Source organism: Camelus bactrianus, chromosome 7, assembly GCF_048773025.1.
Source record: "Camelus bactrianus isolate YW-2024 breed Bactrian camel chromosome 7, ASM4877302v1, whole genome shotgun sequence".
NCBI lineage: Eukaryota > Metazoa > Chordata > Mammalia > Artiodactyla > Camelidae > Camelus > Camelus bactrianus.
In genome coordinates this window covers 14,158,610-14,182,576 of record NC_133545.1, presented here as the reverse complement: position 1 = coordinate 14,182,576, position 23,967 = coordinate 14,158,610, and the positions used below count along the sequence as shown (strand labels likewise).

Below are 23,967 nucleotides of genomic sequence, written 5' to 3'. Positions count from 1 at the left end.
GACTAAGCCTGGGGGTGCCCCTCACTGGCATGTGGCTTTGGGGCAGGCACTCAGCAGCCATGCCTATTCCCTGAACTGTACACAGGCTCTGAAAACAAGACCTGCTCTAGTTGTTGCCTAAGACTGTTTCAAGGGTAAAATTAGATTAATTATGTGAAAGTAGGTTTCTAAAAGCGACACATACATTTTTATTATGACTACCTAAATTTAGTCAGTATTAACAATTTAAGAAATCTCCAGAAATTTGTCCTTTGTGAAAAAAAAATTCCTTAGATTTTGTTATAATTCTGCACTGGCTCATAGAAAGCTTCTGTTTTAATCTTTAAATAGCTTTGACGTTTATTTTTGAACTAGAGATTTATTTTGCTAAGAAATTCTGCAGGTTTTCTTCAAATGTGAAAGAATGACTCAGGTTTTTTAAATGATGCTTTGGAACTTTCTAGGTGTCTATACCTACACACATGAACATATACTTACGAATTCTGAAAAATGCTGTTATGGAGAAACGTAGATTACAAGTACTTGCAGCCTGAATATGCCCTTCAGTCAAAAGTGAAAGATTCAACTCTTCTTAGACTATTTAAAAAAGAAAATCAAATGGTACCTACTATGCCATTTCAGCCACACAAAGTGCACATAAATTGGTCCTACCTACTTCACTGGACCCCAAGCCGTCATACTATTACCCACCTCCCTTCAAGTTCACTCTGATTACAGCAAGTCACAAGGTCTTGTACTAGAGGCAGAATTGGAAGCAAGGAGAACCGGGCTATTATCCTTGCAAATCATTTCCTGACCCCAGGAAACTGGACTTATGCCCCCATTCGTGCAATGGAAAATTCATATAGCTTTAAAAAGAACCTCCGAGGAGAGCTCAATCTTGGCCTTCTAACAGTGGCCAGTAGCAGGGAGCTATTCACAGAGCTGAGTCTATGCTTGAACAGGAAAGGAATTCTTGTTCTCAGCCAGTCACCCTTGATTAAGACCTTTCTTCCTTGTCCTGTGTTAGGACTGGCCGGGCCCACTAAGATGCACCCAGCTCTCTCCTCTATTTAGGTCTAAGAAACTACCAGACGGTGGAAACAGGGCTATCTGCACACAGAAAACGGGAAAGGGTAAAGAAGAACCAAGGGGAAAACTGCGTTAGGGAAGCAATAAACAAAACGGACACAGATCTGAACTCTGCCATTCACCCGGTTTTGTGACCTCAGGCAAGTTGCTTGAACTCTAAGTCCCAGTGTCCTTATTTATAAAATGGAAATAACAATAGTCCCACTTAACTGAGGGTTAAATGAAATACTAGGTATAAAATGTTTAGCAGCTCTTGACACAGATTAAGCATTTAATAATCAGTAACTTACAATGATTAATATTCACAAATAGGTAGATAAGCAAATTTACACTTGCAGTGCAAATCTGAGCCAAGAAAAAGCCTTTCCTTCCCTTAGAACTTTGGAAGTACCCAGGCTGCCTTTGTGGCTTCAGGGAACAGTCCATCAGAGACCACTGGGCAGGCCAAGAACAGTGATGCCTGTTGCCTTCTGGTCCTTGGGAGAAAAGGCAGGGTGGGCCAGAGAGGTAGGTGGCCCCATGGGCGTTCACTTTGCCGGGGAATTCTGTGCTCTGCTGCTTCTGGGGTTCAAGGTTCTTCTGCTTCCTGTCTGACTTCAGATGCTGAGAACAGTGCTTCCACTGGAGAGAGACACAAATATGCCCCAGCTTCTTGACTGAGAGGGGGCCAATTTAAAAGGAAGAAAATGTTTTAAATCAGGCTCTCTTCTCAAAAACCTCTCCAGGGTGTGGCCTCTGTCAGAGATTGCCTCAAACCCTGTCACATACATTAGAACAGCGATGAGAATACACTCCTTTCTGTTTGAAGAATGTTCCAGAAGTTTGTCTGGAAGTGAAACATGGAACCCTTTCCAATTGCTCCACTTAAGCTTAAGAAAGGTCCTTTTTTTTTTTAAATCTTTAAACAAATTGCTTTGAAAGTATTTTTAAAACAAAAATTTACTTTCCCAAAGAATGTTGACAGCTTATATACAAAGGAATGACACATTTAAAAATGTTCTGGGGCCCTTGCAAGAAGTCTATTTTCTGGCTATTTCCTGAAGAGCTACATGATACACAAAAGCAACCAAACTGCCTTTTCTTTGGGTTTTGAAAAAAAAAAAAAAAAAAAAAAAGGATTTACTCCCTCGATACTTACCTCACAATCCTGAGCCAGTTCTATTTGTTCAACAAATTTCTAATAATCTTCTAAAATTTAAAAAAAGATAAATTCTGTTGTTTGGTCTGGCTGACATAATGGACGGAACATCCCAGAAGGCCGAGCCTTCCGTCTCTGAAATAATCAGGACAGGTAGCACCTAGGAAGCTTTTTCCTCTGATTGCCAGGACGCGGCAGCCAGCCACTGTCCGCACACACAAAGAAGACATCACCGAGTCAGGCCAGAAGAGAAACAGCCTCTGTCCTGGGGTCCCTGGTGACAACTCTGGTTCTAGAAGCCCTGTCTTTATCTACTTATCTATTCCTGACACTGGGAAGCTCCGAGACGCCAGTTACCGTGTGGACGGCCAGGGGCCGTGGGGGCCCCTGCTCCCCGATTGTGCTGCACGCTGTGCCTATCTTCTCCGACTTTGGCCTTCTGCCTGAGCCGATTTCCAGAGCACCCAGAAGCAGCTTTCTCCTCTTCATATCCTCTAGTAAAAGTGAACTATTCTTTAAGAAGTTGTGAAAGGAAAAGTACCTATTCTGTACCTTCATGAGAGCCAAAACCTGTAAGTTGTGTTTCCAAAGCTTATATCTACCTCATTTTCATATTATTGGAATAATTTTATCACTAGCTGCCAACATTTGATGACTGTTTAATGATTTGAAGAATAATAAATGAAATCAGCTCTTTAACAGGACTTAAGCATGGATGGCACCACCCTAACACACACATGCATAGCGCTTCCTTTGTGATGGGGGCATTATCGGTATCAACCTTCCAGCCATCGTACAAGGTAGGTGCTAGTGTCATTATCATTGGACAGGGACACTACAGCACTGAGGGGTTAAGAAACCTGCCCATGACCCCACAGCAGGCAGAGGTAGAGGACTGAACCCAGGAGGCAGGGCTTCAGAGCGAGGGCTCTTAACCACTACTCTACTCTGTCTCTCATATAATTGAAGAGTAAGAATAATGAGATTTGACTGCAGTTTCCATTACTACCGTTTTAAGCTTTGAATGTTTCCCACCTCCCTCCGCTTAACTTGGGACTGGTTCCTTATCAGAGTATTATATATGAGTCTCAAAATCGAAGGGCGGTTCTCCACTTGAGCACAACCCGTGGAGATTAGGCACAAGAACTACAGAAGTCCACATCTAAAAGCTGTTGCCTCTAAAAAAACAGGATTTGCTCCATTTCAAAGGCACACAAAGTCTCAGGGCTGGAAGGAAAGAACATTAAAAGTAACCTGCAAAGACCCTTCTTCCCACCTCTACCCAACCACAGCCCCCTCCCTCAGCCAACACACACCCACCTGACCGTTTGATGTTTTCCTAAAATTACCCAAACAGTGCCGATGCTACCTTGTCTCAAACACTGGATGTCAGGGAGCTCACCAGCCATTCTTCAAGAGCTTGATGTGGCATGTGAATAAAAAGTAACCAGTACTTTTTCAAAGACTTTGTTATTAAACAAGATAAAAACAAAATAAAGGTTTCAAGTCATGAAATTGACTGAGGAATTCTTCCTAAAATAACTTTTGCACCAAAGTCAATCAGATGAGTTGCAAGGAGAGACTGAGTGAGGTAATAGAGATCACAGGCCAGAGGTGTAACCCTGGGCTGGCAGGGTGCCAGGCCGGGGTGCTGGGTGGGGCAGACTCCAGGAACAGAGGGAGCCACCTTTCTGCACTTCCAAGTTCTACTCACAGAAGGCAATGTCAACAGAAAGTTCCCTGAGGAGAAAATCAATGATGCCCCTTGGAAAGGGATGAGACAGACAGAGCTGGAGAGCTAATTAGTGCCACTCGGAAGGCAAATTAAGGCCTTTTCTCTGACAAGCTGCAAATAGCTGGTTAAGTAAGAGACTCTGCCACCCTGCTCCAGCGGCCAACAGCTGGCTGAATGGCTGATGCAGGTAGTCACAAAGGAAGCTGTAAACAGAAACAGTCCTGGGCTGCTGGACAAGGTGTAAATGAGAAAAAGGCAGACCTTTCTCCGAGTAGAAAGGAAAAATCCCAGTTGCGATGGACAGGGAATGAAGAACACAGTAGTTTATTTAAAGAAGGCAATTAAATGCATTCATTCAATAAATATTTATCCAACACCTACTGAGCAATAAGAACAAGATTCAGAGATTCGAATGATAAGGTGCAATTTCTGTCCTCAAAGGAGCTAACAACTTAGCGGGGGATAATAAGTCATTTAAAGTCAACTCTGTGCAAGGCACTGTGCTGAGCCCTCGACTTAAAGTAACTCATTCAATTCCCATAACAAGCCTCGGAGAGTGATTGGTATCACTATGACCCCATTCTAGAGATGAATATGATGAGCCTCAGAGGAGCGACATAACACGCCCAAGACCAGCTGGAATGCGCCAGGCTCAGATCCTAGTCTAATTCCCAGAACAGAAAATTACAATTCAGTCTTAGCACAGATGTTTGACAGCACCACGTAAGGACAGGCCGTTCACCTACCACAGTTAAGTGGACCCTTTCGAGTTCCAGCCTAAGGACAAGTTTGTCTGAAGAACAAGCCAGAATGAATTATGGGAGCGTTATGTGCAAACAGACATAGCTTGGCGTTTTTATTTCTTTAATCTTCTACACTGCATTGGTTTGTTATGCCTTGCAATACGCAGAACATTCCAACCAGTTCAAACGATTCCAATAGTTCAAACAGTTCCAACCAGTTTAAACAATTTCAAATTAGTCCATTTTTATAGTTCTTCTGAGCAACTTCAATTTCAAGGGAGCATAATTGACCTAACAGCGTAGATTTTGCTTTGCTCCTTACCTCCTCCCTCAGTCATCCATTCACATACCAGCTTTAATGCAGTGACCACTATCCTCACTGCAACCACAGGGTCTCAGAAAAAAAACCAATTAGGATCAGCGTTTCCAATGCAAACTCGTGTGAGAAAGCAAATGTCACAGCCCAACATGTAGACAAGGGTCCTTCCAGATGCTTCTGGTCTCAGAGTGAGTGCCTCTGAACCCACTTCAAGGACACCTCAAGGTTGGGGAAGGAATGGGTATCCCAGATCCCAGCCCAGAAAAGCATGGAAGGTGCAGCTCACCTGGGCCCTCATTCAGAGTCCTCATCTTCTCAGATTAGAGAGTAAAGAGTTCCAAACTGCCAGCTCTAGTCCAGCTCAATCTGACGCTACAAGCAATGCCGCTGCTGCCACAGCAGAAACGAGTATCAGCAAAGCCCCCGTCAGCGTCCTCATCCCCTGGTGCCACAGGACCCAGAGCTGTCACCCTCCCATGTAAACACCAAGCTGACAAAAGATGAATTAGAGTAGATTAGGTACTCTGGACAGTGGTTCAAGCACAGTCTTGCCTAGTGTGTGCCCCGATTGAGAAAGTCTACACTTAGCCAAGTCCTCAGTAATTACTGTGGAAAGAAATATCAAATTAGAACCAAGGTTTTTATCTGATCCTAAAATCTCTAAATACCAAGCAAAGGCATAAAACAGACTAAAACATAAAATAAATAAAACTGATTTACCAAGGAGGATGATGCACACTGACATTCAGCAAAAGAAAACTTCCCCCCATACACTACTGATTCCCATGCAAGGAAGGACAATGTCCGTTCTCTCCCACTTGGCTTTCAACACCCCAACAGTCTTTCCCATAATCACAGTCTTGCATTGCAGGACAATACACAAAACGGAAATGCCATGTGCTTCTCCACCTGTAAAGAATAACAGTCCCTTCTTACCTCGTAGCATAAACTAAGGAGTTCAATGCTCTTTGCTGCTATTTTTATCTCATACCAAAAACTCTCTTTAAGGAGGCTCTGGTCCTACCATCATGGTTTATAAGGAGAGAAACTGAAGCACAGGCATCAACACCTCATAGGTAATGGTAACTGTCCAGTCCTCCTTACAAGCAAAATCACACTCCATCATGTATTCTGTGCGGCTCAAAGAGGCACAGACAGGCCAGCTCTTCACTGGATCTAGGTTCACCTACACAACACCTGCATAGTTTTTATTAAAAGGCGTATAAAACTCAAACATGGGTATGTTCGTAGAGATGGCAGGTGTCATGTAGGTGGTTTTGCTCTCAGAAGCAAAACCAATACATTTCCTGGTGATCATGAATTTATATTCATTTCTGTTTCTGAAAGAGTAGAGGAGCTCCTTAAAATTACATAGCCAAAGGAACACAGTCCGAAGAGTAACGTATACAAGAGGTAACAAATAATGACCTGTGGTACATACGGAAGAGGTGAAAGGACTGCTCACAGTGCACACAAACATGTGAACACAGACACACAAGGAAAGAGCTCAAACCAGAAGTGAGGGTTTAGGGAAGCATGATGTGGTCTAAAGAGAATGTCATTTAGAATCAGATCTGGGCTTAAATGCTGCCTCCTGTCCAAGCTCCAGCCTCAGGTTCATTTCCTATAAAATCGTAATAACCATAATCACATCATAAGACTGTCATGATGAGTAAATAAGACATAGCATACAGTAATACTCAGCACAGTGCCCTGGACACAGAAAACAACGAACATCAGCTGCCTTCTCCTTCCTCTCCCCTGTGTGTTTCTAAAAGATTTTTTTTTTAATTTTTACTGACTTAAATGGGAATTCTTACAGTGGTTAAAAAAACCAGTTCCTACACATTATAGAGTCATTGGCACATATGTATCTGTTGCAGTGCCATAATTTGCAAAGAAAAAGGAAGTAGTAATTTCAAGAGAAAAGTACCAGCTCACTTGCACTGCCTTCTGAAACCTTCAGCTTCACGGTCTACAGAGACTCTCTGCTCTAGGGGAGCAGAATCCGAAATAAAGGAAAAATTCTCATGGGAGAAATGGCTCCCAAAAAAGGAATGAGAAGATAATGAGGGGAAATCGAGGGGTATATAAAGGAGTTTATTTTACTTAACAAAGTAAAAGTCAAGCAAAATGAATAATCTGCCTCCAGAAACGGTTATTTAAAGGTTTTTTTGTAAAGGGCTCTGGTTCCTAAAAAGACAGGAGTCATTGCATATGCCCACCCACTCCTCATTTATTTTTAAACCCCAGCTTATATGTTCCTTAGCAACAGAAGGAGCAGATGAGACCCCCCTACACAGACGCACGCGCACACCCTCTCCCCAAAGCCCCCTTCTTCTTTCCTGTCAAGTGTCACTCTGCAAATATCCATGTTCTTCAAAAGACATTCTTGACCACTTGCAAATCTCTTCTTCTCCACCTCAAATGGTCCTCCCTCCACAGCAGCCATTCTTCACACCCTACCTGAACCCTGATTCCATTCTGTGAAGTCCTTCTGACCCCTCTCCATTAACTTGCACCAGTCACCATCCTGGGTGCCCCCCAGAAGTGAGGTGGTGAGTTCCTCACTGAGGAGCCAAAGCCAAACTCCAAGTCAAAGCTGCTATTTCCTTATAGATCATTCATTAACCCACCAGGGAAATGGCCAGGCCCAGCCACATCTGAGTCCAGCATGAATGGCTGCCATGGTGACGGGGTGGACTCTAAAAAAAACCATCATCATCATCATCATCCACCGGAGGCACTCTCCAGGTTGCCCAGGACAAACACTTGCCAGATGAAATCCCTACCTTTTCTGTCTTTCCTCTGACTTTGGGACTGCCTGGCCTTGTTTGGCTGGGCATGGCTTATGAGTTCAAAGATCAATTTTTTAGCCTTTGGGAGAAAAAACTAAGCAGCAATCCTTAGCTGTTAGTGTGTTTGTGCATTGCCTGAGGAGCCTGTTACAAACTCCCACCCACAGAGACTTTGATTTTGTGAGCCTGGGGTGGTGGGCATTTTTAACCAGCCACCTGAGGTGATGCTGAAGCAGGAAGTTTCTTGATTTGGAGACTGTTAAGGCTTTTTTTAAAAGGAAATGATGTTCACAAAGTAGGATCCCCCTCTATGGATTGTAAGGCAGATGCAACGTTATTATTTCTCTAGAGAAAAACACTGTGTCTGGGTCCACATCCACATTTGTATGTGTACACCCTTACATACGCACGTGTAAGTGTGCAATCCAGAAAGCCACAGCCCCACCAGTACCCATGTCCGACACAGAGGCTCTGGGAATGACCCCTGCAAGAGGAGAGCTGAAATGATTTCCCTTGCAAACCCTGGCTCTGTAGCCCTAGCCAGTGAGGAGTCTGATGAATACCAATGACACAGGAACGTTTGTTTGCCGGGCCCAGGAGCCCAGACCCACAATGCGATTCACGTAACCAGCCACCCCCACCCCTGTCCAACTTGCAGCTCCTAAATTAGGCTGAATATGGTCCCTGGTCCCCGAAGGGCCAGACAGGCCATCATAACTAGGAAGTAGAGCTGCCTGTGTCCTAGCATGCCTCCCTAGAGTTACCTTACTCTCCACTGCCTGTCTATTTTTAGAAACCAAAAATATAAAGAGAAAGGTCCACTTTGTCCTGATCTACACGAGTAACTTAAAAGAGCAAGTCAGGTGGGAAACTCCCTCAACGCACAGTGAACAAAATGCACACCGCGGACGAAGCAGCAACACCCTCCCCGGGAAGACCATTTCGGAGTCGTCAGAAGCCACCCCTTAGACACAGAACACATGCCCTAGTGACCGGGGCCTCCAGTCCAGGCCATGCCTACGGGGATCCCAGTGACTCACACACACGCCCCCAGAAATACAACACACACCCTCACAAACCCACACACCTCTGTCATCTGCTTTTGCTTACATAACAGCACATGGTGTGACAGGCTTAATACTTTATATGGGTTTGGCCAACTCAAAAGGAGGAGGGTCACAGGAATGCTTTTACTGACCCCTTTTTCAAGAAATACTCTGAGCCTGAGCAAGTGCAAATCTTTGCACTTTTTATCACCTCAACTTTTAAAATGAACAAGCAATAAGGGTAGTCTCCAAAACTCTTCAAACCTGTCAGTATCTTTATTCTTGCCTGAGGATGAGGGGTAGGGGGGAGCAGAGAACCCACTGAATCCTCATTTCTCATTTTTGAATCCTGACACAATTCGGGGTAGTCCTTTATCGTCATTTGGTGGTCATTCATCCCACACTGTCCTTGTCTTGCAACTATGTCCATCCCAGGGGCAAGCATGGCCCCATTCTCACCCTCACTCCTTGCTTGCCAGCAGGCTCCCCAAGAAATCTTTCTGGGCACACCCGGGAGAGAGGGAGAGGGCACGTGTACGTGTGACCCGATCCCCCTGCACCTCAGCCTCCTGCGTATCTACAGACACGGATTCACAACGACTCTTCCCTAATGGGGGATTTCGATGCAGGTCTAACTTCCGTAAGGATTTCTCTTCAGGATATAGCGCTGTTCTTCCTGCCTGCCTTTGCTCTGAAGCACTCAAGTTAGTACCAAAGGTTCATCCAGTGAAATCTGGAAGGCAGGGGGAGTGATCGAGGGTGACACCGACTTAGGGACAACTTTGAGGACTTCTCTCAAGAAAACCTGGCGTCTCTGTATGTGCCCTCCCTTTTCCCCCGACCCCGCACGCATTTTTATTGTTGTTCTGACCTCAGGGACCCAGGCTTGTCTCCTGCTGGGGCGGGGGGAGGGGGAACACCAGGCGCACGTAGCTTCCCTTCAGCCCAGAATGAAGGGATAAGAAGTGAATATACATCCCCACAAAGGGGGATGGGGGAGAAGCAGAGAGAGGGGGAGGGAGGGAAAGAGGAAGAGAGTGAAAGAGAGAGTCTCAGAGCCAGCCAGGTGCCCCCGAGTCTGTGGAAGCGCCTCTCCGACGGCGCGGAGCGGCTCTCGCGCCCCGCGGCGGCACCTGTCTCCGGGCTGCCTGGGCTCGCGCGCCTACCTGTACGAGACCTGCTTCCGGAAAGTTAAGTTCCTCAGCTTCTCCTCCAGCGCCTCGTCCTTCTCCTTCGGGCCCGCGGTCGCAGGCTCGTCCAGGGCAGCAGCCCCCGCCGCCGCCGCTGCCGCCGCCGCTGCTCCAGCGCCCCTCGGGTCCGCGCCGCCCTCGGCGCCCAGGCAGCAGCTCCCGGCGCCGCTTCCGCTGCCGCTGCTGCCGCCCGTCGCCCCCTTCTCCTCTCCCGCCGAGGAGCTGGGGTTCATGGCGACCGCTCCGGCGGCCGCGGAGGGAGCCGAGGCGGCGCCGCTGCAGAGGCCGAGCCGGCGGACGGCGCTGACGGCGGCCGGGACCACAGGAGGGCGAGCAGGTCCGCGCGCGGCTGGCAGGGGCGACAAATGGCAGCCCCTTCCCGCAGCATCCATCCGCGGCGTCCCCGCACCGGGGCATTGTGGGAAACTCCGTGCCTCCACTCCCCCTCCCTGACCAATCAGAGGCCACCTCCCTCCGTCTCCCCTCTCCCTCCCGCCTGCAAACCCGCGCCCTCCCGCCCCCCTGGCCTTTTCCTAAATCGAGAGCACGAGCCAGGGACAAACCTGAACTCTGCCTTGAGGCGCCAGGTCGCCAGAGAGGTGGACAGAAGGGAAGGGATGTGGAGCCGCCGGGCTGGGGGCGCTGGGCGCGGACACAGGCAGCAGGAGAGGAGAGCGCCAGAGGGAAACTCAGAGGAAAGCGTGCCGCGCCCCGATTAATACACGAGGAAGTCGAGACCAGGAAGGAAGAGGTGCACTGCCCAGGCGACCCGCCCGGGAGCCATACCGCCCACCTTGGTCCCTGTACCCTGATGCCGGATGCCCGGGGCAGCGTTTTCCCCACCACAGCTCCCCGGCCATGCAGAGCTGGAGCCTGGCAAAATCCTCCCTACGCGGGAAAGGAGGGGAATGCAGCGGGAGCGTGGTCGGAGCGAACCTGGGAGACAGTTCGTGCGCAGGGTATATTAAGGGGTGAGGAGGAGGTCAAGTTTAGGATGCGGGAGAAGCGCCTTCCTCCTCTCTCAGGGGCCTCTGTATCCCTGAATCCTCCAGCCCAGCGCCTTCCTTACACATAAAAGGCGCTTTCTAAACAGCTTATAATAGATTGAACCGGATCACAAGGCCCCTCAGTGAAGTAGAAAGACTGGAGAATCCAGGAGGCAGAGTGAGGACGCGATTGCTGGGTGCTGCTGCCGCGTCACAGCAGGGAGGAGAGGACGAGCTCGCCCGAGGAGGGGCTTCCAACCTCTCCGGACCCCACTGCTGAAACACAAATAAACTTGCAGTCAGTATCTGCAGATTTAATTGTCCACCGGACTTCTGGTTTTGTTTCTCAGATTATAAAAAACTCTGTGAGGTTTGAATGATGTGCTACAAAGTGTGAGACAGTTTTCCAAATTAGGAATTTCCACTCAAGAATTACTGCTGTCAACCAACACGATTAAGATTCATACTTAAGGCTAAGTGTAGTAACCAAGATAGATGCGTCCAAAGACGTGCCAGGAGAGAACCAGACCAGTGAAGAATTTCAGGTCGGTGTTGCACGACCCCAAACTAGTTGCTTTGGTTTTTTTTTTTTTTTACCCCCTTTATTTTCTCATGACTAGAATTAGGAGATTGAACAAAATACCTCAGATCTCTCCCAACTCACATTCTGTAACTCTCTTCATATGTACCTTATAATAAGCCAATGGTCAGGGCTTATTACAGATACAAGAATATCTAGTGTGTGGCTAATACCAAGGAAATGTTATCTTACCTGAATTACCAGACAGCTTCCTAACTGCTCCTCGTACCTCTTCCAGTCAATTCTCTAGCTCGACCTCCAAGATATTTCTGGTAAGTTATCCTCTACCTGAAAGTCTTCCAATTACATCATATTGTCATTAGGGCAAAGTTCAAACAACCTCTTAATTGATTTTCAAGGCCACGTTAGTGGGTGGTGTACCAGCCTTGCCACTTCCCCTCCATACCATCCTGAGAGTGCTGCTCTGAACTGGACTATGTACAAGTCCCAGATGCTCTCTCCCCTCTCTGCTCCCATCTTTGCATGCATGGGTCCACTACCTCCTTTTCCTTGCTCCTCTCATCCCTAATACTAGCCTGACTAACTACTACACCACCATCGGATTACAATTTCCATGTCTCCCCTCTCCCCCCACAAGCTTCCATTGATATCCTTCTGGACTTGATGGGTATACTTGCAGCAGGTATCTGTTCAGCACATTATACTAAACTGACCATTGTAACTGTTGGTCACTTGTCTGTTTCTCCCACATGTATGTGGAGGCTATATGTTCTTTACCACCATATCTCCAGTATAACAATTGTGCATATAGTAGGCGATCATTAAGTATTCATTGACTTAGAAAGGAAATACAAATTTTGAACATATAAACATATGCTCAAATTCACTTGTTTCTAAACAAAATCGATTTTAAACTATAAGATGCCATTTTTAAGAATAAATAATTTGAAAACAGTGGTATTCGTGAGGGGTTAGGAAAACCAACATTTTTCTCAAATTGTTGGTGTAGTTTGGTATAGTCTCTCTGATTCAGAAATTTGGAAATCTCGACCAATATTTGAAATGCCAATCTAATTAATCTAGCAGTTACGCTTCTAGGAATTTATCTGATATACTTGTGGTTGTATCAAAAATTTAAGGCTGAAAATAATCTAAATGTTTGTTAATATAGGACTAATTACCTGATGTGTTATTTACCCAAATAATGGAATTATCTGTAGCCACTACGAGGAAGAAGGCAAACAGATACATATTAATATAAAACTATTTCAAAAATACAACTTATAAAACCCCAGGGCTCAGAGTACTTTGTATGTTACCATTTACACACACACACACAAGAGGATAGCTACAGATACAGTATCTCAGAAAAAATACATAAGGAAACAGTGACACTCGGTCAGAGTTGAATGGCCTTAGCTAGAATCTTGAGTTTTGCCTGATTAAATCAATACATACCGCCAGGAGACAGTCTGCCTCCCAGGCTAACAGGAAAGCCAACTGGAACAATCAGGTGTGTATTTGTTTGTTTAAAGAGTGTATCAAGAAAGATGGACTGCTAAACAAAGGAAAATAGGGTTAAAAAAATGATCTGAGCATGCACTCGAATTTAAGACAGAGAGAATGAGAGAAACCTACACCTAAGAAACACAAATAATTCCAGCATGAGACAGATGAATTCTTGTTGTGGGATGGCCTTCTGAGAAGTTACTTAAAATATCAGTTATCCTTTAAAACAATTTATTTTCCTTCTTGTTTTCCAGTGGTCACTTCATTCACCTTCTTAGTCACCTTGCATCTAAAAAGTGGAATCCTTGAGCATGGGTCAAAATCACTCCAATCACATGAAAGGAAATTGAAGTTCAGGTTTTAGAACGCCTCTTGTATGATTCTGAATAACGTTAAATACATAAACAAGAAAATGAGCTTCTCTCAGTTTATTGAAACACGCTGCTTCTGCTCCCAGCCTTTCCCTGGAAAATCTCTCCATCACTGGACCCAAAGCCATGCCCCACTAGGTGGGCTCCTTATGTCATCTTTCTATTATTAATTACTATTCAGTCTAAAACAGGTATCAGCCCAGTCTTAAACACCAAACTTGAATCTCCTGAATTCTAAGCCTGATCAAAAAAGGCTTCAAGCATGAAACTTTAAAGAAAGAAGAAAAAATATTTTAGAATTAAGATTGAACTGTAAGACCAGTAATAAAGAGGACTTTATACCTCACTTTTTTTTTAAATGTATGTAGTGATCAGGAATTCTCAGGGACTAACACAGAATCATGTTTTTGTTTTGTTTTGTTTTGTTTTGTTTTGTTTTGTTTTGTTTTAGAAAGCAAGTAATACATATAAACCACAATCACACACACCATTTAGGATCTAGGTTATTTATAGACCAACCTAAGGTTAATAGAGCTTTGGAAAATACTGTCACTAAAGGAAAAAAGAAAGGGAAATTTTCAGAGTTGAGCTGCTGTGTGTAAGCTTATTCCTGCCTCTACAAGATTTACACTTGCTTCTTTTACTGCCTGGAATGCTTGACCTCCAAAACTCCCAAACCTTCTCAGTTCACAGAATCCTCATCATCTTAGTAACTATTTTTCCTGGCACCTCTAGACCAAAAGAAAAACCTAGCATTTAGGTTTATTAGATAATCAAGTGCTAACAATTTAATAAGCATGTGTGTCTTAACAACTTCAGTTGCTGTTTAAGAAAGATACACATAAATTGAAAAGAAAAAATAATGTTTGTATTTCACTCTTAAATAGCCCCAGTTACTTACTCACGGGCTAGTAATGGGCACAGCATAACTTCTCAAACCTTGGAATCATATTCTACCCCACCACTCCCGTTTCCTGTTCCACACTGATTTTCACGTGGCACTGCTTTTTATCAGAGCAAGCACTGAAAACCCCGCTCTGCCAAGATAATAATGTCACTGAAAAAATGTAGCAAGATCCAGCGTTGAAACTGTCAACTACCTTGAGCTAGTAATTTGCATGGTGTCTAAGAGATTGAATATCACTGTTTCCCCTGACATTTTAAAATATCTTGCAATACCCTTGTGAATTCATAGCACAGACCTGAGCACCTCCATGCACAGTTCAGAAACTGTGGCTCTACCCTAAAGTTTTTGCATGGTGTTATTTTTGCGTGGGTTCCCTAAAAAACAGATTTTCAGGCAAAGCTTATAAGCCAAGGCTTTATGGAGAATTGTAGTACCAGGACTTTATGAAAGGAAAAGAGAAGTAAGGTAGAAAAAGAGGGAAAATAAATTCGAAGTGGTGAGTATGAGATGGCTGCATCCTCACAGATAAACATACCTGGTTGCCTGGTCACCAGAACTTCGTCCAGACAGAACTTACATCATCACTGTATCTGGGAACATTCTGTCTGCAGGAGGAAGGGGAATTTCTCTGCCAGTTTCTTCCTGTCTCCTGACTTCTGTCTCTCAGGGTTTAAGTCTGTCTCTCAGGGAATTGACTCACCCTTACTTCCAGGTTGTATCAGTGGCTCCTTAGGTCAGCTGCTAGGGAACCCAGCATCCTGCGGCACAGCAGGACTCCTCAGCCCTTCCTGGAAGTGAGGGGAGGAAACTCTAAAAATAGAGACTAGTTGGGCCTGAGCACCAAGCTGTTGAGTCTCCTGCCAATACCATCTCGATGGAGGCGGTGCTGGAGTCCAGCCCTCTGGGGGAGGCTGAGAGAGCTGGCGGAGGTAGGATATGAGGCAATGCCGGTGTCAATGGTGGGGGCTCTCCATTAAGCAACAAAGAAACAAGGGGGGTGGGGGTGGGAGGGGCCAAGCCATTCTGGCCCCTAAACTGGGCACATAAACTGGCTCCTACGCCCTCTGCTTCTTCTCCTCATTCAGGTCTTACTACTTCACATGTCACCTTTTCAGAGAAGCCTCCCTGACACTCCCTAAAATGCCCTTCTCAGCCACAGCTGACACAAAACTGTGTGTTTTATTTTTTTCATAGCACTTCCCACTGTCTAAATTGTGTTGTCTATTTACTTCTTTATCTTTCTTCTCTTATTAGAACTTAAGCTCTTAGTTAATGTGTTTAACAGAACGGTACTAGGCATATGGTAGGTATACAAAAAAAATGTTTATTGAATGTATGAAAAAACTGCTATCTAACACTCATTTGCCTACAAGGAAAACCAGAGGGCCAGTCAGGAAGGTGCTGGGTTTGTAAATTTACTGGCCAATAAGGGAAGGAGAGGACTGTATGTTAAACCCAAGATTCCCAGGCTTTTTGCCATACAAAATATAAAGTTGCAGTGGGAGCCTGTTAAATTAAGATGGAGAAAAATCTTTTAGGTTCTAATGATAGGAATTGATAGAAATTTATTAGCACGGGCAGTCTCTAAGCTAGATTTAAATTAAAACAGAGCTATTCTTATTTCTCCAGGATGGAACGGGTCTTAAAACCATCCAGTCCACCCTTTCATCCATGCACAGCACTGCCACAGGATCACTTCACAGGATCCTTGTCAGCACTGAACAACTGAAATTATGGGGAGTCATTACTTTCTAAGACAACCAAGTCATTTTCAACAGGCTATGTCAAAAAGTTCTCCTCATTTTTTATTTATATTTCTTAATCTGTTGGCACACCCCAAAGAAATCACATAACTTGCAACGTCCCTGTACTTGAGCAGCAGGTTTGCGGGCCCACCAATTCGAAGGAATTAACATTTATTTTCATTAAATTTCCTAATGCTGTGTTCTGACCGTCAATTCCCCATCCAAGAGTCTCAGCGATCTGGAGTCTGTCATTCATTGCATTCACAAGCCCTCTTGCTTCCCTATCAAGAGCAGATCTGATCTGCAATACACTGCGAAGTTGCCGATAAACTTCCTGAAAAAGATAAGGTCAGGATCAGAATGCACTGAAACCTCAGTCCTAGAAACCTCAATCCCGGCTGGCAACTGTTTGTTTCACAGGCTGTTACTGAACGTCTACATGTGGTATCCACTGTTCTAGGCACTAGCGACTCATCAGAGAAGAACTAGAACCTCACTCTGTCTCTCTGCTGTCTTGGTACTAAACATATGGTTATTAAAATCCAAATGAAAGCACTGAGTTGAACTTTTACTGAATGCACATTTCTCCATTTGTGTACAAATTTCAGTTGAGGGGCTATGTCTGCTACTATATTTCTATTGCATTTCCCCAAAGTATTAGACCAGAAACCCTCTCAAAAAAATGAGGCTAATGTAATGTGACTTTTTCATTAACCCATCCTGATTTCCAGAGATCATATCTTTCCTTTTTCAACATATTACTAACATTTATTGAGCCACTCCTATATAAGCACTATGCTGATGCTGCAGATTCAAAGATGGATACAATTCAGTAAATTCCCTGACAGATTTTACTGTTTAATTATAATAAATGAAAACCATTTCCTTTCTCTTTTTTTACTGAAAGGAATGAAAGTCATGTGGCAGATCTCATAGCATTTTTACTCAAAAGTCATTCATGTCCCCTTTCTCCCTCATCTTCCTAGATTACAGAGATATAAAAGATAAAATACTCTCTTTCCCAAACTGCTCTGCAGTGAAGTGTGGCTATGTGACCTGGTTCTGGACAATGATATTTAAGCCAAAATAACCAGATGGGGCTTCTGGGAGAGTGTTTTATTAGTACAGAAAGATAATATGCCCCTTCAGTCCTTTGCCCTTCCTTCCTCAATTCACCACCTCCACGTGTAATAGCCATTTTGCAACCATGAGGACAAAAATCATTTACTAAGAATGGAAAAGCCAGGTGTAACGGGCCTTGGTCCTTGATGACTTCCTTGAGTAGTTGCTGGTCAAGAACAGCTCATCTACCACTAGACTTTTTATCACAAGAGAACACTAAACTCCAATCTGTTTAAGCCACTGTTGACTGGATTTTTTTATTTGCTTGCAGCTAAGTGCATTCCTAACTTTTAGTTGGCAAAAGTGAATTTAGAAAAAGTTAATATATTGATTGAAATATTCATAATAACCTAAAATGAATGGGCTGTAGCCCCCCAGAATTGTATTTTGTGAATAATTTCCAAAATTAACTAGGAAATTCACAAAGTTACTATTTAATCAAATCATCCCACTTCAGAAAATATATATTAAGTAAAAATCCCAGGTAAGAAGTAAAGGAAAATATTTGTTGTAGAATTGTTTATAATAATGAGGAAGTGATCTAACAGATCAATAATAGGAATATAAGTAAGTAAATTTTTCAATGTCCATTGAAGGAATATTATGCAGACCCCCAAAATAATAGTTAAGGGTCCTACAAATTATCATACAAATTGCTGATAATGTGCTAAATGAAAACACTAGGATATAAAGCTGAATAACATAATCATTGAAACTACATAAAATTTGGGTATATAAGACAGAAAAGGAGTGTACAAGTAGAAAAATAATTGATTTGAAATGACTTAATTTTTTCAAAATTATTTATACTGTTATAATAATTTTAAGATATTTTAGATGATAAATATTATTTTATTAAATACTATGTTCTTTCAAAAATATCTTTCCATACCTCTACCAGAAACAGAAGTATCATAAACTTTTGATTTAGAATCACTGGGAATATAAACAGAGATATTTAATTTAAATAAATGGTATAAAACATTTTAATTCAGCAAAGAGGTGAATTTTTATACTATTGGGAAAGATCATTAAGACTAGGATGGTTGTTCCTAAGAATGAACATGAAACGTGGAGTCAAAAGAAATTTGATTTTGTTTTCATTTTCCTTGCGTGTCATGAGCAATGAAGTTATCTGAATTATTAGAATTATATTTTTCACAAATAAAAACAGCAATAATAAGATATCAGAGCTGGGAGGAATTTGGGAGATTATCTTTCCCCAACTTTCGTATCATAAATGAAGAAACTGAGAGCTAGAGAAGTTAAGTGACTCACCAACGGTCACATAGGTAGTTAATGGAGAGCAATGAGTGGTGTCCAGGTCTTCTTTAATGTTATTCATTCCTCAGAATAAATATTATTCATTAAATAAGCATTTATTAGGTAGCTACTCTGTTGGACTATACTGTTAGGCATTGTATTCAAAGACAAGTTGGGGAGTACACTACAGTCAAGGATCAGAGTCTTGGGGGGTGAACAACAGGATAATAATTATAAGATATATTGACGTAAGTGCTTATGTCCTACTAGATTCTAAATGCTTTGGAGTATAATCTTGGAGGACATAACATTTGATGTCTGAGGAACACAGTGAAGAAGTGGCTTTTGCCTTACTTCTGAAGATTTGAGTGGAATTTCACCATCCAGAAATAGCACACTGCAAAAGCACAGAAAAATAAAAAGAACCAGATGTGCTGAAAAATGACAAATACTTTGATATAACATGGACTTAGAATGGAGGGGCAAGGGAGAAGTGGGAGGTAGATGAGGCTAGGAGGGTAAGTTATACTTTGAGAAATCCTATTCTAGTCTGAGGATTTTGAACTTCGTGGAATAGGCAAATAAAAAGCACAGATTGTTCCTAGGTAGGAAAATGGTATAATTAAATACAAATTTTAGAATTCTATCAAGGTGTGAAGGACAAATCTAGACAGGGAGAGGCAGAAAGGCAAGTTATGAGGTTATTGGAATACTTTGTGCAAGAAATAGCAAGGGCTTAAACTAAGGCAGTGGCAGTGGGCTGGGAAGAGGAATAAATATCTGGGAGATATTACTGAGATAGAGCCAGAAGTATTGAACAAATGAATTATGGATGTTGAGGGAAGTGGTCGAATCAAAATTGAAACCAACAAGTAATTCTAGAAATTTTAAGCAATTTCTAATAAAACAAAGAACCCAATGAAATTTAACATGGTCTTATCTATATGCCATAAATTGTTGCTTAAAATTTCCATATCTAGTATATCAGATTCCTGTTAATTAAACACAAATTATGCAAGAGAGAGGTCAAATCAAGAATACTTGTTTTATTTGCCAAGACTGAATCACGAAGAAATAGAAAATCTGATCAGATCTATAACTAGTAATGAGATGCACTGATAATCAAAATATTCTCAACAAAGAAAAGCCCAGGACCAGATGGCTTCACTGGTGAATTCTATCAAACATTTAAAGAATAGTCAAAACAATTTTGAAGAAGAAAAACAAAGTTGGAGATCTCACACTTTCTAATTCCAAAGCTCATTACAAAGCTATGGTAACCAAAAGAGTGTAGGACTGGCATAAAGGCAGACATTTAAACCAATGGAATAGAAAAAAGGCTCAGAAGTAGACCTTCACATACATGATCAAGTGATTTTCAACAAGGGTGCTGTGTTATATATGTATATGTATATATATATATATATATTTTACCACAATAACATTTTTAAAAATACTTATGAAAGTCCTCTGAAACAAGGGGTTAAAAAATATGTTTGGGGGAAAAATTAAAATAAATTTATGCTGAGACCACAAATTATTGAATCTGACTTGACTTTAAGTCTCAGACCATGAGCAAGGAAAATAAATTCTCCTAAGAAGATGAATCCAAGTGAGTAGGTGCCAGGTAGGGGCACTTGCAAGGCAAAGGAAGAAATAATTTCTTTATGGAGCATCTAAGGTAAGATGCCAATCCCTGCACCAGAGTTTGGGACGTTGGAGCTTTGCTTTGCTCTTTGCTCTTTATTAATCAAAGATAATGCAGAATTTCAGAGTGGAATTTCTTGCCAAAGAGTTTTCCATTTTCTGCCTCCCTGAGATGATGCTGATTGGAATGAGAAAAGTTCCCTGAGGACAAATGCTTATGCTCTTAGGACCAGACTTTGCTTGCAGCAAAACAGAGTGCTCAGGGGTCTGATTTTGTTATAACTCACAGTCCCTCTTGAGAGCCCAGTACAGTCTGCAAGTCATCCAGGCCAGACCACCATTATGGAGCTGCACATGAGAACATGGGCATTTCCCCTTTTGCTCCAAGTAAATCGCATCTTTAATTGGAGTGTGTGATTTAACCTTCCTTGCCCAAAATTGCTTCTGCTGTCCAAGGGGTGTGAAAGCAGCTTCTGTTACCTTTCTTTGAACTCCTATTCAACTCATAGTTTATACTACTGTTTCTTAATCTCACTCATATACTGAACTCTCTTAAAGGGAAAAAAGAATCTTATAGACTCCCACAGATTTATTTAAGTCCTTTCAATGATAATTTTAATGTTTTGCAAAACAAGACAGAAATCTTTATATTAGTTACACAACAAAAAAAACCCAAATGATTTTCAAATATTCTAAATCACAGTATTTATGTATGATAGATAACATTGTTTGCCTCAGATTGAATCATCACCCTCAACAGTAATATGGTCTTGTTTGCGCCAGAGCAGGCTCTTGAGATGGGTGTTGGAAACTATTCAGCTCTCTGATCATATTTCTGTGCTGCAGTTACTGTAGCCCTTGCTCACATAGCCTGTCCTAATGGCACTCGGCCTTTCTTAGCACAAAGGCATCATATACATAATAATTTCATCTCTATCCTTTACTCATTAGCCCACAGTCACAAAGCAGTGCTACTTGGTGATCAGTGTAAATTCCAGGTCATTTAGTAATGAGAGATAATCCAGGCCATGCAGAACTGACATGTGTGAATTTTTAGACAACCATATAAATGAAAACAAATCAAAAAAATTAACTTTGAAGATAAATGACAGAAGACCTAGGTTCTTGGGATCAGTTGAGAAACATTACTCTGCAGCACACTTCCCTTAGTATCTGCTTAATGTTATAAAGTATTTCATTGTTTCCTATATATCTCTGATCAGTGTCAGCAACTTAAACACAGTAAGTTCTATGGTTGTATGTCTTCTCCTATAGAACCCAATAAAACTATGCCCAAATTATAATTGACCAGTTGTTTGCTTGCTTTAGAGGTTGCTGAACTAATTGATTAAGGTTCCCTGAATATTTACTCCTTTGTAGTCTGTACCAGTCAATTAATTTTTTCCGAGTTATTGAGATATAATTGACCTATAATATTGTGTAAGTTTAAGGTTTATAATAGGTACCAATCAATGTATTGAGTTAAAGAAAGTATTATATTACACAGCAAAGGAAACCATAAACAAAACAAAAAGAGAACCTACAGACTGGGAGAAAATATTTGCAAAAGATGTGACTGACAAGTTTATAAACAAAGCAACTTCCAGAATACACAAACAGCTCATACTACTCAATAACAACAAAACAAACAACTCAATCAAAAAATGGACAGAAGACCTAAACAGACATTTCTCCAATGAAGACATACAGATGGCCAACTGGCACATGAAAAGATACTCAATATTGCTAATTATCAGAGAATTGAAAATCCAAACTACAATGAGGTTATTACCTCACACCAGTCAGAATGGCCATCATTAAAAAGTCCACAGACAATAAATACTGGAGAGGATGTGGAGAAGAGGGAACCCTCCTACACTGTTTGGTGGGAATGTAGTTTGGTGTAACCACTATGGAAAACAGTACAGATATTCCTTTAAAAACTAAACATAAACTTACCATGTGATCCAGCAATCCCACTCCTGGGCATAAATCTGGAGAAAACTCTAATTTGGAAAGATACATGCACCCCAATGTTCACAGCAGCACAATTTACAATAACCAAGACAAGGAAGCAACCTAAATGTCCATCAATAGATGATTGGTTGAAGAAGTTGTGATATATCTATACAATGCGATACTACTCAGCCATAAAAATTATGAAATAATGCTATTTGCAGCAACATAGATGGACCTAGAGATTATCATACTAAATGAAGTAAGTCAGACATAGACAATACCATATATCAATTTTATGTGGAATTGAAAAAAATGATACAAGTGAACCTATTTACAAAACAGAGACTCACAGACATAGGAAACAAACTTATGGTTACCAGGGGGAGAAAGAGGAGGGAGGGATAAATTGGGAGTTTGGATTCGCAGATATAAGCTACTATGTACAGAATAGATAAACAACAATGTCTTACTGTATAGCACAGGGAACTATACTCAATGGCTTGTAGCAACATGTAATAAAAAAGAATATGAAAAAGAATATATATATATATATATATGGATGACTGAATCACTATGCTGTACACCAGAAGCTAACACAACACTGTAACACAACTCTACCAAAAAAAAAAAAAAAGATATTATTATTCAGCCCAGGAAATGGGTTCAGTCCATGTGTAGGCCATGAAGAGATGTTCTGTTGGCTCACCATGGGTAGTGTTCCATCTACAACCTGCATTCAGACCATACCATCTGAGCACTCAAACTTATTGATTTCCATTCAGTTAGAACTCTAAGCTAGAAAATGGGAACTGGACAAGAATGACAAGTATGGAAAAATCCACACCAAACCTTCCATCACCAGAGCCTTTTGCGGAAGGAGTCTGCAGTGGAAAGATGCTGGATGAGAAAGAGCCCTGTTTGCTCCCTCTTTATCTCAAGTAGATGTGTGACCTTAGGGGAGTCACCTAACTTCCCTAATATTTAGTCACCTTATTTACAAAATAAAAGAGTTGAAATAGAAATCACCTAAGATTCTTTCTCACCCCAAGAATCTAATAACCATGAATGAGGGGAAGACAAGAGGGTTGAGGTACCTGCCACCTTACCATATATTTTGCTGTCCTGAAGCAACCTGAATAATGCCCTTACTATTCAATTGTTTTTTTCTCTCCCATCTCTCTTTATCTTCTCCTTCCTTCTCCTCTTCTTCCCTACCCCTCTAGATGGTGATCAGCATCAGAGAAGAAAGAGGGATGGCATCAAGAATGCTTTCAAAGGGTAGAACCGCAGAACTTCTTAAAGATACCAACGTATTCTCTTTCCCTCAGGAATAGATATGGATTCTTCTGATGTTTTTCTGTCTCAGAAAGTAATTTCATGAGCATGTTTGCCAATCTGAATGTTGAACTATTTCCAAAAGTTCACTTCATCAAAGCTAATGGGTAACTGCTCTCTGGTAGTCAGGAGTTCACTGATGTGTTTCCTGCTCCATCACTCAATAAACATTAAATAACAATAACAGAAACACTACTATTAAAACCACTCTGGAAGAATGCTTTGAGATGGGAGGAAGTAGGAAGGAGGAAGAGAGAACACATTATGCAGAAAGTTGTAACTCATACAAAAAGAGATGTGTTTGTTCCCCACAGCCCTGCAGTTGCCAAAAGGACTTTGCAATTTGCTTTGAGTATTATTCTGGCAGGTGATGAGGTGGGAGCTTCTGCCCTCCTGTAGGGATCTGTAATCACACTGAACACATTAGCTCCACTGTGCTGTTTAAATTGTCATTACTCTTTAAAAGAAGATATGGACAGACTTAAGAGCGTTCAGAGGCAAGTAATGAAGACTACTTAAAAAAAATGGGGAAAATGATATTA

General features: G+C 42.1%; 1 protein-coding gene across 3 annotated transcripts in view; it reads right to left on the bottom strand.

The window, feature by feature from the left end:
* DGKI (diacylglycerol kinase iota) overlaps positions 1–15,163 on the bottom strand; it is a 396,321-nt gene extending 381,158 nt beyond the window's left edge. Inside the window, exons 1-3 of one of the 3 annotated variants that reach the window (XM_074366970.1) lie at positions 15,055–15,163; positions 11,799–11,902; positions 10,017–11,302 (exon numbers count right to left, since the gene is read on the bottom strand). In XM_074366970.1, coding sequence (XP_074223071.1) covers positions 10,017–10,432 — 416 coding nt within the window. In that variant the 5' untranslated portion in view covers positions 10,433–11,302; positions 11,799–11,902; positions 15,055–15,163. Of the gene's footprint in view, positions 1–10,016; positions 12,925–15,054 lie in introns of those variants that run through there. The other 2 variants (XM_074366972.1, XM_074366971.1) reach the window with 2 other exon arrangements.
* Between the last annotated feature and the right edge of the window lie 8,804 nt (positions 15,164–23,967).